Source organism: Mauremys reevesii, linkage group 9 (assembly GCF_016161935.1).
Source record: "Mauremys reevesii isolate NIE-2019 linkage group 9, ASM1616193v1, whole genome shotgun sequence".
NCBI lineage: Eukaryota > Metazoa > Chordata > Testudines > Geoemydidae > Mauremys > Mauremys reevesii.
Window position 1 is genome coordinate 55638387 of NC_052631.1, and position 14505 is coordinate 55652891.

Genomic DNA, 14505 nt, shown 5'->3' on the forward strand with positions numbered 1-14505 from the left:
GCAGCACAGCCTGCTTTGATGGGGTGGGGCTACCCCACCAATAGCACTGCTACACGAGCAATGGTGGCCAGGGCCAGTGCTAGGAAATGCTCCTCAAGCACAGGTCTGTCCTGCCCAAACCTTCCCCCACAAAGACAGCTGTCAGGGGAGGAAGGGATGGCTGCGCCTGCTAGGAACCAGAAACGTGAGAGCTGTCTGCTGCCATAGGGAGTGTAAATGTTTAGCATGGCCCCAAGTAGAGGGGCAGGATTGTGTGGGGTCCTGGAGAGAAGCTGGATTTTGGGGTTGGAGACTGAGACACCTGAGCTCTCTAATGAGGGGAGGCGATGGGGGAGCTTGGGATCAGAGTTCAGGAGGACAAGATGATGGATTTTTTGGCTGTGGAAGGAAAGAGTCCACTGAGCTTCAGAGGCAGGAGAGGAGACGGATGTGGGGTGAATGATCAAGAGAGAGGAGAGAGCTCGGGGTTGGGCCCAGGAAAGGAGACAGGTTGTGTGAGCAAGTGAACTGCTGGTTCAAGAGAAGTGGTTTGGTTGTGGGCTGAGGAGGCTGGTGAGTAGGTTGGGGGGCAAGAGACTGGTTTGATGTGAGGCACGTGTCTGTGGCTGCTGTTGAGGAGATGCCTCTGGCACAGGTGGGCCCTGTGGGTTGGGGAAAAGGGATTGACTCTCCCCTTCCCTCTGCCTCTTCCCCACCACCCACTGAACAAAGGACCCAATGGCTAGCAATTGTAATTTTATTTAAAAAACAAAACAACTAACTTTTTTGAACAAGATAAAATCTTTTTCTGCTGCGTTACATACTGTGCTTAGTCTCTGTGTAGCATATGGTTTGACCTGGACGCTGCTGCGCAAGCTCTCAGGTAGCTACATTACAACGCATACCAAGAGTGGAGACTCCTTGTATGGCAGAAGGGGAGCAAGCTGCTGCACCTGCCTTGCTGCTGCCAGGCCATGGATCTGTTCCGGGCAGCAGCTCTCAGGCTGACGGTGCATGTAAACATGCTGGTCTTGCTGGGGGAACATGAGGAGGGTGAGAGCGCCAACTCCTGGGATTGCAGCCAGAGATCTACTCTCCTGTCCTATAGCTCAAAGGGTGCTATAGCTGGACTGAAAGGGAACATGCATGGCCTGCTTGCAGGATTGCTTTAGTTTCCAGTTAAAGGGATAGGTTTGCATGAAAACTCGAGATTTTAACAAGCTGCTGGCTTCTTTTGAACCTCACTGTCTGCGGATGCATTCAGTGACCCGTTTTCCAGGCAGCATCGCAGAAGGGTTGGACGTCCTTCTCGTCCGCCGCCAGCTTGGACTCAGGTGACAGAACACCTGGGGAAAGGGGCCTGTCATTCTGACTGCGAACGTTGGATGATTTGACCCCTGGTGTTCTGGTCCCAACTCTCTTCTCTCCCCAGGTAATGACAAGGGCTTTCCAGATCTCTGACAACCTCCTCCCACGTCCCAGAAGCAGTGCCACCCCTCCCCCATGGCCACGTGAAGGGTGTTTAAGGGCTAGGGATTCTAAGCTTTCCCATGTGAAATGAGCTCAGGATAACTGGGACTCTAGAGTTGTGGGGCGGGTCCTTAGGAAACCTTATTACCTGTCAACCCGTCCAATTCCCAGTTTGGTTTCCGACAGCATCTCTCAAGTGAGTCGTTTTTGTGCCTGATCTCTATGGCAGTGGCCTGATGGAGTTGGGAGGCAAAGGGAATAGTCCACTGCAGCAGAGATCTGTGAACTGGTTTTTCCTCATCCCTTGTGGGTAATGGCATTACCACCACTGCCTGGAAAGGAGCCTGGTTTTCCAGTTGGCTGTTGTGGCTGGCCAGGTTCCTCAGCACCCTGACGTTCTCTTGCTCAGAGGGGTGTTTGGCAAGATGCTCAGAACAGGGAGGATGCCTGCTGAGGGGAGCTGCTTAACGCCTGCGCTGTGTTCTGCTCAGAACCATTCTTTCCTTTGCTAAAGAAACTGTATTTACACTTCACACCCCCTTGACTATTAGGTCTAGGTGGTGGGGAAAGGCTGCTGTATCCTGCGCCATGAGTCACAGCCTCCTAGAGGTGCACCCATATACTGCTCCTGAAACAACACTCTAGTACCATTGCTAAGCTATATCTCTGGTGTGTATTAATTTATAATATACACTGTGTATAGTAATACACAAATCTATGTGTAACTAGTGTCATACTCATACAAACTCTCAAAAGCTAGGAAATCTTAAAAGCCAGACATGCTTTCCTTGAGCCTGCCCAGCTGGTATTGCTGCCAATACCTAAGCACCACTGCAGTAATACAGGGAATTAGTGCTTGGATGCCAGTTGGTGTCACAGTTGTATCAGTGTGTGTGTCAGTTTCCTGGTACTGCTTGGTTTAAAATACACAGCTACAGAGAAGTGGATTACAGCTGACAAATGCTCTGGACACTTACTAAATCTGTTTCAGCTGGAGATAAGGACTTTAAACATTTTCTTTGCTGAACACAGCTACAGTGCCCTGGAATGATTTCATAGACCAGTGTGTTGATGTGCTATAAAAATGAGTATGGGAGCAAACACATTTCTAAGCCTTCACCCTTTTTTTTGAGGAAAAAAGTTCACCATTGTTAGGTGCTGTAGATGTTTTTCTAAGCTACACACTGAAACTCAGTTAAAACATTAATAACTTGAGGAAAATAGCCAATATTGCCTGCTATTCAGCACAGTGTTCTTAAAAACCAAACATTTAAGGTACAAAAGAAGGGGACATGTGTCATCTACTTTCTTTATTTTCCACCCTCATCAGTTGAAATAGGATTTTTTTTTACTTGACTGTGCAGGGGAATATTTTACTTCTCTGCCGGGGCTCTGTAGGTCAGGTGTCAGTTCATAGCTAAGGAATGTAGTGCTGCATTAAACTTGATTTGTAATTTAACAGATTGGTGCATATGCTGGTAAGGGGGCTGGATTTCAGCCCTGTAAATGCCCATGCAGAGGAGGGACTCACATGAACAGGCCTGGGTTACGAAGATAGGCGAACCCCCGTATGAGACAGTCAGCCATTCTAATGTGATGTTGCTTGTCCCTGGATGGGGTCTGGTGATGGGAAGAAGGGCATCCGCAATAAGCAAAGCCCGTGTGAGGGCTCTGGTGCGCCTGCTACCGGGAGGGGAAGTGCCAGTCTGAGTGTATCCCTAACAGGCTGGAGGAGAGGGAAGGGCAGTGACTCCATGTAGGAAGGTCTCCCCCGCTATTTGTAGATCCAATCTTCCTGGTGTTTGAAAGCCCTTAGACCTGGTAAGATGGAAGCTCTTAGTGCTTTGAACCCTATGAAAGAGAGAGAGAACATTAGAATCAGCTGAAAGCACTCCAACTTCAATTCCCTTTGGCCTGAGGGAGTGACCCACTCTTGCTCCCATGGGGTTTGGCTGATGGAGAGTACTTGCCCCATAAGAGCTTGGAAACAGTATTAATGCTTTCCTATGTGTCCCCTTTTCCATACTGAAGTCAGTGGTGGTTTTGGCCCTTTGGTTCTTAAAGATTTCTGGGCTGCCGCTTTTTATAGGGCTTAGCTCTCTAGTTGCAATTGACAAGTGTGTAAATCTGCCCCCTAGTGTTTGTTAGTGCACACTTATTTGCTCTAGCATAGAAAGGCAAAGCTATGGGATTCAGGGTCATACGCACCAGCAAGGGGTGGGGTGGAGCATTTGATTTTGTGCTTCCCCCGTTCGACAAGTAATATTTAAAATAAAGATAATGGGGCAGATTAGATGGGGAGGGCTCTCAGTTACTACAGATAAGTCTTTCCCTGATGTCTGGTGTTGGGTCTAACTGATCACCATATTTGGGGTTGAAAGAACCATATTCTCTCTGTTGAAGGAAAAGGCCCAAGCAGGGACCATCGAATTGTTGAGGTAAATGTATGGTTACACAGGTGGTGTCGGAGAGAGGGCTTTGGATTCTTTGACCATGTTGTTCCAGGAAGAAGGATTGCTAGGAAGAGATGGGATCCATCTAACGAAGAGAGGGAAGAGCATCTTTGCAGGCAGGCTGGCTAACCTAGTGAGGAGGGCTTAAAACTAGGTTTGCCAGGGGATGGTGACCTAAGCCCAGAGGTATGTGGGGAAGTGGGATACCGGGGAGGAAACACAAGGAGGAGGGTGCAACAAGGGAGGCCTCCGGATTCATACTGAGAAAGTAGGGCAATCGGCTAGTTATCGTAGGTGCCTGTACACAAACGCAGGAAGCCTGGGAAACAAGCAGGAAGAATTGGAAGTCCTGGCACAATCAAGGAACTATGATGTGATTGGAATAACAGAGACTTGGTGGGGTAACTCACATGACTGGAACACTGTCATTGATGGGTATAAACTGTTTAGGAAGGACAGGCAGGGGAGAAAAGTTGGAGGAGTTGCACTCTATGTAAGAGAGCAGTATGATTGCTCAGAGCTCCAGTATGAAACTGGAGAAAAGCCTGTTGAGAGTCTTTGGGTTAAGTTTAGAGGCGAGAGCAACAAGAATGATATCATGGTGGGCGTCTGCTAGACCACCAGACCAGGATGATGAGGTAGATGAGGTTTTTTGAGGACAATTAACAAGTTTCCAGATCACAGGCCCTGGTTCTCATGGGGCACTTCATTCACCCTGACATCTGCTGGGAGAGCAATACAACAGTGCACAGACAATCCAGGAAGTTTTGGGAGAGCATTGGGGACAACTTCTGGTGCAAGTGCTGGAGGAACCAACTAGGGGCCATGCTACTCTTCACCTGCTGCTCACAAATGGAAGAATTTAATAGGGAAAGTGGAAGTGGGTGGCAACCTGGGCAGAAGTGACCATGAGATGGTCGAGTTCAGGATCCTGACACAAGGAAGAAAGGAGAGCAGCAGAATATGGACCCTGGACTTCAGAAAAGCAGACTTTGACTCCGTCAGGGAACTGATGGTCAGGATCCCCTGGGAGGCTAGTATGAGGGAAAAAGGAGTCCAGGAGAGCTGACTATATTTCAAAGAAGTCTTATTGAGGGTGCAGGAACAAACCATCCCGATGTGCAGAAACAATAGCAAATATGGCAGGCGACCAGCTTGGCTTAGCAGAGAAATCTTCAGTGAGCTTAAACACAAAAAGGAAGCTTACAAGAAGTGGAAACTTCATCAGATGACTAGGGAGGAGTATAAAAATATTGCTTGAGCATGCAGGGAGCAATCAGGAAGGCCAAAGCACAGTTGGCATTGCAGCTAGCAAGGGATGTGAAGGGTAAGAAGAAGGGTTTCTACAGGTATGTTAGCAACAAGGTGGTGGTCAGGGAAAGTGTGGGACCCTTACTGAATAGGGGAGGCAACCTAATGACATGATATGGAAAAAGCTGAAGTACTCAATGTTTTTTTTGCCTGGGTCTTCACAGACAAGGTCAACTCCTAGACTGCTGTACTGGGCAGCACAGTATGGGGAGGAGCTGAGTAGCCCTCAGTGGTGAAAGAACAGGTTAAGGATTATTTAGAAAAGCTGGACATGCACAAGTCCATGCAATGCATCCAGGGGTGCTGAGGGAGTTGGCTGATGTGACTGCAGAGCCATTGGCCATTATCTTTGAAAACTCCTGGTGATTGGGGGAGGTCCCGCACAATTGTAAAAAGGCAAATATAGTGGCCATCTTTTAAAAAGGAAGAAGGAGAATCCAGGGAAGTACAGACTGGTCAGCCTCACCTCAGTCCCTGGAAAAATCATGGAGCAGGTCTTCAAGGAATCCATTTTAAAGCACTTGGAGGAGAGGAATGTGATCTGGAACAGTCAACATGTATTCACTAACGGCAAGTCATGCCTGATCAACCTGATTGACTTTTATGATGAGATAACTGTCTCTGTGGATATGGGGAAAGCGGTGGATGTGATATATCTTGACGTTAGCAAAGTTTTTGATAACCGTCTCCCACAGTATCCTTGCCAGCAAGTTAAAGAAGTATGGATTGGATGAATGGATCATAAGGTGGATAGAAAGCTGGCTAGATCATCGGGCTCAACGGGTAGTGATCAATGGCTCAATGTCTAGTTGGCAGCCAGTATCAAGGGGAGTGCTCCAAGGGTCGGTCCTGGGGCCGGTTTTGTTCAACATCTTCATTAATGATCTGGAGGATGGGGTGGATTGCGCCCTCAGCAAGTTCATAGATGACACTAAGCTGGGGGGAGAGGTAGATACGCTGGAGGGTAGGGATAGGGTCCAGAGTAACCTAGACATATTGGAGGATTGGGCCAACACAGGTAGTGATCAATGGCTCTATGTCTAGTTGGCAGTTGGTATCAAGCGGAGTGCTCCAAGGGTCGGTCCTGGGGCCGGTTTTGTTCAATATCTTCATTAATGATCTGGAGGATGGCGTGGACTGGACTCTCAGCAAGTTTGCAGATGACACTAAACTGGGAGGAGTGGTAGATACGCTGGAGGGTAGGGATAGGATACAGAGAGACCTAGACAAATTAGAGGATTGGGCCAAAAGAGATCTGATGAGGTTCAACAAGGACACTTAGGACGGAAGAATCCCATGCACTGCTACAGACTAGGGACCGAATGGCTAGGCAGCAGTTCTGCAGAAAAGGACCTAGGGGTTACAGTGGACGAGAAGCTGGATATGAGTTGACAGTGTGCCCTTGTTGCCAAGAAGGCTAATGGCATTTTGGGCTGTATAAGTAGGGGCATTGCCAGCAGATTGAGGGATGTGATCATTCCCCTCTATTGGACATTGGTGGGGCCTCATCTGGAGTACTATGTCCAGTTTTGGGCCCCACAGGACTAGATGACCTCCTGAGGTCTCTTTCAACCCTAATCTTCTATGAATCTATGATTCTATGGTTGGAAGGGAATTTCTCCCCAGGTCAGAATGGCAGAGACCCTGGGGTTTTTTTGCCTTCCTCTGCAGCATGGGGCACTGGTCACTTGCAGGTTTAAACTAGTGCAGGAGGTCAGAGATGATCATGATGGTGCATTCTGGCCTCAAAGTCTATGAGATTCACCCCTGTGTAGCAGCCTGCAATGTCTGTGCCTGGGGCAGCTCTGCCACAACGAGGCACGGGTAGGGAGTGGAAAGGCCATAGGGACAGGCCTTGAAGACTGGGATCAAGTCTCAGCTCTGCTGCTGACTTGGGGAAGGGCTTGGAAAACAAGTGGAAACTTTTAGATGCCCCTTCAAGACCTGGAATGGAAAAATTTGAAATTTTGAGAAGAATTGTGAAGAAACTTATATGAAATATTTTCTCTCAGAATTAACAGGAAAGAGGAAGGAAAAAAAGGAAAAACTTGAGCTATGCTAGCATATCCAAGGCTACATTAGTAACTGTTTACGTGATATTAGAGTGGTTCACAGACTGGCTAGTTTTGTCTATATTTATGAAATTTACTGTGTGTATGTGACGTTGCAACCCATAATGCTTTATGGGAATATGCTTATGAATATATATATATATATATGACATGACTGGAATATGTTTTATGCTACACCTGCCATTTAACATATCTCTGTAAAGGTTATGATCTACTGAATACATTCCTCCTATTTGTATGCGTGTATCATTTTTGTATTCGAAGTTATGAATATTGACTATGTACTTGTTTAATTTTAAATAGCCTCAGTGAAGCAGTTGGTCAGCTTCCTGAAAAAAGACTGTTCTCAGCAAGTGCTGAATCAAGAACCACCTAAGCCAACAATGAACTTGGAGACACCAATCCACATCTGAGCTTTCCCAGGAATGTGGCTTGGCTGGTAAGGAACTCAGTCATGCATGGACATGTGACTTACCCATGTGACTCCAAAACTCCATTTTATAGCTGGATTCTACATAGGGGGAGGGAGGGGTGTCCACCCAGAAGAGAGAGTCTATTTAAACCCCTGGGAGACCCCCCTCCATTTTGTCTTCAGCTGGCTCAAGAGATAGCCTCTCCACCCCCAAGGATACCAGAAAGAAACTGGAACAAAGGACAGTAACTACAGGGGGTGTGAGTGATTGCTGGATCCAGACTTGTCTGTAAAAGGAAGCTTACTGGAACACCTTTGAGGGTGAGGTTTTATCTGTATTCAGTTTTCTTATTGTATTAGGCATAGACTTGCATGTTCTGTTTTATTTTGTTTGGTAATTCACTTTGTTCTGTCTGTTACTACTTGGAACCACTTAAATCCTACTTTCTGTATTTAATAAAATCACTTTTTACTTATTATTTGACCCAGAGTATGTATTAATACATGGGGGGGGGAGGGAGAGAAACAGCTGTGCATATCTCTCTGTCAGTGTTATAGAGGATGAACAATTTATGAGTTTAACCTGTATAAGCTTTATACAAGGTAAAACGGATTTATTTGGGGTTTGGACCCCCATTGGGAGTTGTTCCTGTCTTTAATGCTCAGATGTCCACTTCTTAAGCTGCTTTCAGTTAAGCCTACAGCTGTTAGGGGACATGGTGCAGACCTGGGTCTGGGTTTGCAGCAGGCTAGTGGGTCTGGCTCAAACCAGGCAGGGCCCTGAAGTCACAAGCTGCCAGGGCAGGAAAGCAGGAACAGAAGTAGTCGTGGTACATCAGCTGGCAACCTAAGGGGGTTTCTGTGATCCCAAGCGTGTGTGGGTATAAATAAGCGTGTGTGGGTGGGGTGTCGATGTAAGATACGCAATCTCAGCCTCCCACACGCCACCCACCCACACACACCCAGTGTAGACCAGGCCACTGTCTGGCTAATTCTAACATCAAAAACAACAGGCCATTTAGGGATCTGTATTCCCATAATACAAATACAACAATAATGTACTACTGCCTTGGGCTGGGCATTCTCCTAACGGAGGGTAGATAGACAGGCGCGGGGCTCTATAGGAGTCCTGCCAACAGAAGCTGGATCACTGCATCTCCAGGCTGCCCGTTCCCACCTAAAAGGCTCCATCAGTCAACTGCAGAGCTGGAGTTGTGGGTGGCGGCTGCTGCTGCACCCATGGCATGGCAGATTTTGTCAGAAGCCAGGGATGGGTCTGTGAGAGTTGGGCTCATTAGAGGATAGTCCCCAACAACTGATGGCAGATTTGTAAAAGGTGTTAGATTAACTTTCGACAGCACAGCAAGCATTCTCTTACAAGGAGGACAAAAGCCCTAGGCTAATAGGAAGCAAAGACCTTGCAGCACTCAACTACAGTAAACAAAGATGAACTGAGGGGTCTAACTTTGAGTCTACTCCAAATAAAGTAAGTGCACACTCTTCCTTGTAGGCACTGCATGCTTATATCATTTGGCTGGTATCTGTGGCAATATATTTAACCAGCTTAAGCACAATGAGAAGGGGAATGCGGCCAAGAGCTCTCAAAGCCATCCGTCTAGGGTGGCTTACCTGACCCCCAGCTATGCCTTTACATTAGCCTTGAACAGACACACACAAGTGAAGTTTAAGATCTTAAAACCAAGGGCTTAACTCTTATCTGAAGCTAGCAAGAATCAGAGGGGTAGCCGTGTGAGTCTGGATCTGTAAAAGCAACAAAGAATCCTGTGGCACCTTATAGACTAACAGACATTTTGCAGCATGAGCTTTCGTGGGTGAATACCCACTTCTTCGGATGCAAGTGGTGGAAATTTCCACCACTTGCATCCGAAGAAGTGGGTATTCACCCACGAAAGCTCATGCTGCAAAACGTCTGTTAGTCTATAAGGTGCCACAGGATTCTTTGTTGCTTTAGCAAGAAAATGTTTGTCTGTAAGAGGCTGATCCTGGTGTTGCAGTGCGGGGAGGAAATCAACATAGAAAATCAGTGGGGCCAGAATCCATTGCAAATACAAGCTTGTTGATGACTCAAGGGCCCCCTCATTTCCAGGGAGCCAGGGCACTATTTGTTCAGTCCGGGGCTCTCCGCATTATTCTAGCAATGGATTTCAGCTTTCTGCCACCTTTGGCCGAGGTGGTCTTGCCCATGTGCCATTTCTGCATGGGAGTAGTTTGGGGGTCCATCACAGGTACCAATGAGCAGCATGTCGTGGGTTTTGGACGTGCTCACTGTGGTTAAAGACTGGGGCAAGGCCCTAGCAGCCGTGCTTCTTACAGCTCTCCAGGTAGGAGGCTGCCTGACTGCCCTTTTAACCCTGGAGAATGATCGTCTCACACCCCACCCCGTTGTGAAACCATCTGTCCTTGGCAGGTCCTATGCATGGTGGCAGACTCCTCAGTGCAGCAACCTTCTAAAAGACTCTCAGGGAGAAAGATCACTTACTCTATGGCTTCTTCAGTGCGTGACTGTTACTTTGTTTTCTGGAAGAAGGAAAGAGAGAGGTCTCGGTATACAAGACAGCTGACCTTTTTCTTTTTGTTCACACTAACTGGTATGTTTCCATAGAAGTGAGGTGCAGTTCAGTCCCTGTATTAATGGGACCCCCAGAGTTCATGACTTTGAAAGTTATCCCATAAACCCAACTCATCATTTCTAAAGGACTAATGTTGCTCACAATGGCAGACACCCGCAAACGTCGTCTCCAAGGTGACTAACATCCAGACAGCCTAGGACTCAGCTCTGTGTTTCCATGCTCTGAGGAGGAGCGACAGCACACACATACTGATCCTAACCAGCCCCTCATGCAAACCATTTCAGTGTACCAGCCCTTGCTACAGCTTCAGGCATCTAGGCCTAAATTTTCAGCTGTGACTGATTTGGGGGGCCCAGGCTGAGCTGCTTTAAAGGGGTTGGTTTCTAGAAGGTAGGCATTCAGCATTTTCTGAAAATCAGCCCCCTGTAATGGTGTCTCAGACTGGGCACCAATAATGACTAGTCTCTATTGAAAATGTGAGCCCTGGTTTCCCATGTGTCTATACGTTGCAGTGTTGCAAAGCCATTGCAGTAGCTGTCAACCGACCCTACCTGCTGCCTGGCTTCTTTGAAGCAGTGCTCTCACAGCTCTCCTTGTAGCAGATGTCCTGGTGGACTTTGTAGACCCTCTTGTATCTGTTAGCACAAAGAGGACACAGCAGAACAATTTGCTGTAGACAGACAGTGAAAAGGGTAGAGATCTGCCTGGCCGCAAGCGCTGGATCCCTGTGTCCGCTTGTGGAGTGGGAGATGGTCAATCCTGATCAAAAGACTGGTGTCACGTCCAATGTTGATCAAGCTCACCATCAGCCCAGTGAGGGGAGAGCACTGGCCACTCAACCACCAGCTGCAGGGTCTATTGGCCAGGTTCAGAATGGACTCCTAATCCTTAGTGGAATCCCAGCTACTGTTAGAGTCGGGGAGGGAGCCAGTTTTCTGGCTGGTACTTAGGGCAGCACAGTTTGGGGAGTGAGACGAGACCCTTCCAGAAATGGTGCATGGGTCTGGCGCATAGCTAAGAGGTGGCTGGTATGGAGAGTAACACGGTTAACAAACATAGCCTGGAGTCTAGGGTCTGGTGGGTAAGAGCCCAGTAAGTATGTGCTGTGACTGGCTGCCACTAAAGACCCAGTGGTTATCACCCTGCTTGACTGCACTGTCAGCTACTTTATTTCTATAGTATCAGAGGGGTAACCGTGTTAGTCTGGATCTGTAAAAGCAGCAAAGAGTCCTGTGGCACCTTATAGACTAACAGATGTTTTGGAGCATGAGCTTTCGTGGGTGAATACATGCATCCAACGAAGTGGGTATTCACCCACGAAAGCTCATGCTCCAAAACGTCTGTTAGTCTATAAGGTGCCACAGGACTCTTTGCTGCTTTATTTCTCTATTCTGTGAAGAGGAGAGGGATTAACAATGCCTTACATAGGTGGAAATGCTGAAAGACATTAAGCACCACAGCTCCGTTCAACTCAAACACAGCTCTGCTATTGCACGCTTAATGGCCAGCCTCTCCCATAGCACTTAGATAGCTCATGGGAGCCAGACAGACAGACAATGGACCAAGGGTGTCAAACTACAGCCCAGAAACATTTGAGTAACTGACCCCGTGGATAGCAACTAGAGCATCAGCACTGCCCCCGAGTGAAACAGCAGTGCCAGCTGCGTTCTGGAGGGGGAGAGCACGTTGAGATGGGTTCAGCAGACGGGAAATACTCACTGTCAGACTGGCTGTGGCCCTAACTGATGGCGAGAGAGAGAAATCTCTGCTTGTAAGGGAGATAGGGGAACTGAAGAAGATGAGCCAGCCAGCCCCCCCTCCAGCCAGCTCACTCTCCCTCCTCCCTGCCCAACTCTCGGGGGAAAAGGCACTGGTTGCCTTCGCATAAGCACAACACGTGCAGACACCCCAATGTCTGGTAAAGGTGAGGGGTGGGTACAGTGTCATGTTTTCTAGATGCTCCAGAAGAGCCAACATGTCTAGTGTCACGCCCTAGCCTACCACCTGCCTTCATCACACTGATAAAAACCCAAGCTACTGCAGCACTGCCTGGAGCTGCCCCTCGAGTGCAGAACCACACCTACGCCAAACATCAGTGAAGGTGCTAGGACAGCATGTGGAATGGTTTCTGGCTGCTACAGCTGCCCCCATACTGCAGCTCCCCCTACCCCCCCATAAGACATAGCCAGACAAGATAACAGAAATGAGACAGGGACAAAATACATCCGGAAGCAGCTGATCCTCGTTCCTCCTCCTTGGGGTTCCAAACCCAGCTGAATTGCAGTGTACCCTCAGCCATCACCCACGAGCTCTCCATGGGGCCCAGTGTAAATAGGAAGGGGGAAGGGCAAGAGGCAAGCTATACGCACAGGTAATGGCAGATGCCGCCTTCCCAGACAGGAAATGACTTGGTTTCTGAGTACAGCCGAGTGCAGGAGTGGGGCAGCTTCTTGCAGGCTAGGCAGAGAGAAGGGGAGAAAGGGTTAATTTGAAGCCCTATTAGCAACAGGACACCCCAATTATGGAGGAAAAATCTGTCATTAAAAGAATGACACTAACTGCTCAAATCCACTTCCCTAGCAGCATGCATTTATCCCAAGCGAGGCATGGTCCCTGCCACCAGGAACTGCTAAGCCAGCCAGCCAACCCCCAGCTTGGGTGGGTGGCAGTTGGGGGCTGGGTTTTAAAGCAGGGCTATAAAGGGGAAAGCGAGATGGGGACTTAGCAGCTGAGGACAGGAAAACTGTTCCTGCTTTCTGCTTGACACCGAACAGAGGGTGAGAATCCTAGTGGCAGCAATGCATGAGGGGAAATCAGAAATCAGGCAGCTGAGTTTATTCCCCTGCTGAATTTCCTTTGTGCATCTGTGAAATATTTGCCCTCATACATGCTGTACTCTGGACCATCTCAGTGCCTGCCTGACATCTGAGGTTGCACAGCGTGGCTTAGCAGTGCCAGGCTCCTGCCCTGGATGGCAGTGCATGCTCTGTGGCATTTCCTAGGGCCGTCAGCCCATGGGGCTCGCTGCCCAGCAGGATTTGTTATGTGAGGCTGGCTGAGTATTCTTTAGCCAGGGGGCCATATAATGTGTGTGTTAACATCACAGTGGCTGATGGCGACCAAAGCACTGCTGCTCTTCCCAAGGCGCCATGGTAGTGCCCGTAAGGCACCAGCTCCACGTTCGCGATGGCTACCGCTGCGGAGTTTTGTGGTATCTGGGGGGCTGGGGTGTGTGTGGATAGAACTGGAATCCAAGTAAGACCTCGGGCCCAAGGGCAGGGAAGAGGAGTTAGTGGCTAGAGCACAGGATTAAGGGGCCCACCCGCATTCAAGTCCCATCCCAGCTCATCCACAGATGCCGTGTGTGACATTGAGCAAGTCACTTCAGCTTCAGCCTGCCTCAGGTTCCCATCTGCAGTGAGGCCACCAGCACAGCCCCGCCATGGGTGGCATGTTTGTAGAAATTTTGGTGGTGCCCAGAACCCGCCCCTGCCCAAGTTCCACCCAGCCCCCAAACTCCGCCCCCCACCTGCCCAAGGCTCTGGGTGGGAGTTTGGGTGAGGGAGGAGGTCTGGGGTGCAGACCCTAGGCCGGGGCAGGGGATTGGGATGCAGGATGCAGGCTCTGGGAGGGAGTTTGGGGATGGGAGGGGTGCAGAGGGATGGGGTGCAGGGGTGAAGGCTGTGGGGTGTGGCTGCAGATGAGGGGTTTGGAGTGTGGGAGGGGCTCAGGGCGAGAGTAGAGGTGTAGGGGGTGAGGGCTCTGGGGCTGGCAATGAGGGGCTTGGGGTGTGGGAGGGGCTCAGGGCAAGAGTAGGAGTGTGGGTGATGAGGGCTCTGGCTGGGACTGGGGATAAGGTGTTTGGGGGGGCTGGAGGGGCTCAGGACTAGGGTAGAAGGTTGAGGGTGTGGTGGGGGGGCTCTGGGGTGGGGCAGAGCTGGGGATGAGTTTGGGGTGCAAGCAGGCTGCTCTGGGAGAGGGGCCAGAGAGGACTCCCCCCAGCCCTTTCCCTGCAGGCAGCAGCAAGCTCTGGGGGAGGGGCCCCCCTTTCCTGCCCCTCAGCAGCACACTGTCACTGTAGCCTCACTGGGGGTGAGGGATGGGGCTGCCTCCTTGCATGGGGCAGGAGTGGTGATTGCGGGCAGAGGGGGCCCCCTGTGCTGCTTGAGGGTCCTGCCAGAAAAGGGAAGCGTTTGAGGGGGCAGGGCAGGCTCAGT

The 14505-nt window shown here is 49.5% G+C and overlaps 1 protein-coding gene across 5 annotated transcripts in view; it reads right to left on the minus strand.

Annotated features, from left to right (window-relative positions):
* Positions 1–2746: 2746 nt before the first annotated feature.
* Positions 2747–14505, minus strand: part of SNED1 (sushi, nidogen and EGF like domains 1) — a 142717-nt gene continuing 130958 nt past the window's right edge. For all 5 annotated transcript variants that reach the window (XM_039487511.1, XM_039487510.1, XM_039487512.1 and 2 more), the window contains 4 exons: positions 12658–12745; positions 10840–10923; positions 10198–10235; positions 2747–3300 (listed from right to left, as the gene is read on the minus strand). In XM_039487511.1, the coding sequence (XP_039343445.1) occupies positions 10199–10235; positions 10840–10923; positions 12658–12745 (209 nt within the window). In that variant the 3' untranslated portion in view covers positions 2747–3300; position 10198. The remainder of the gene's footprint in view (positions 3301–10197; positions 10236–10839; positions 10924–12657; positions 12746–14505) is intronic.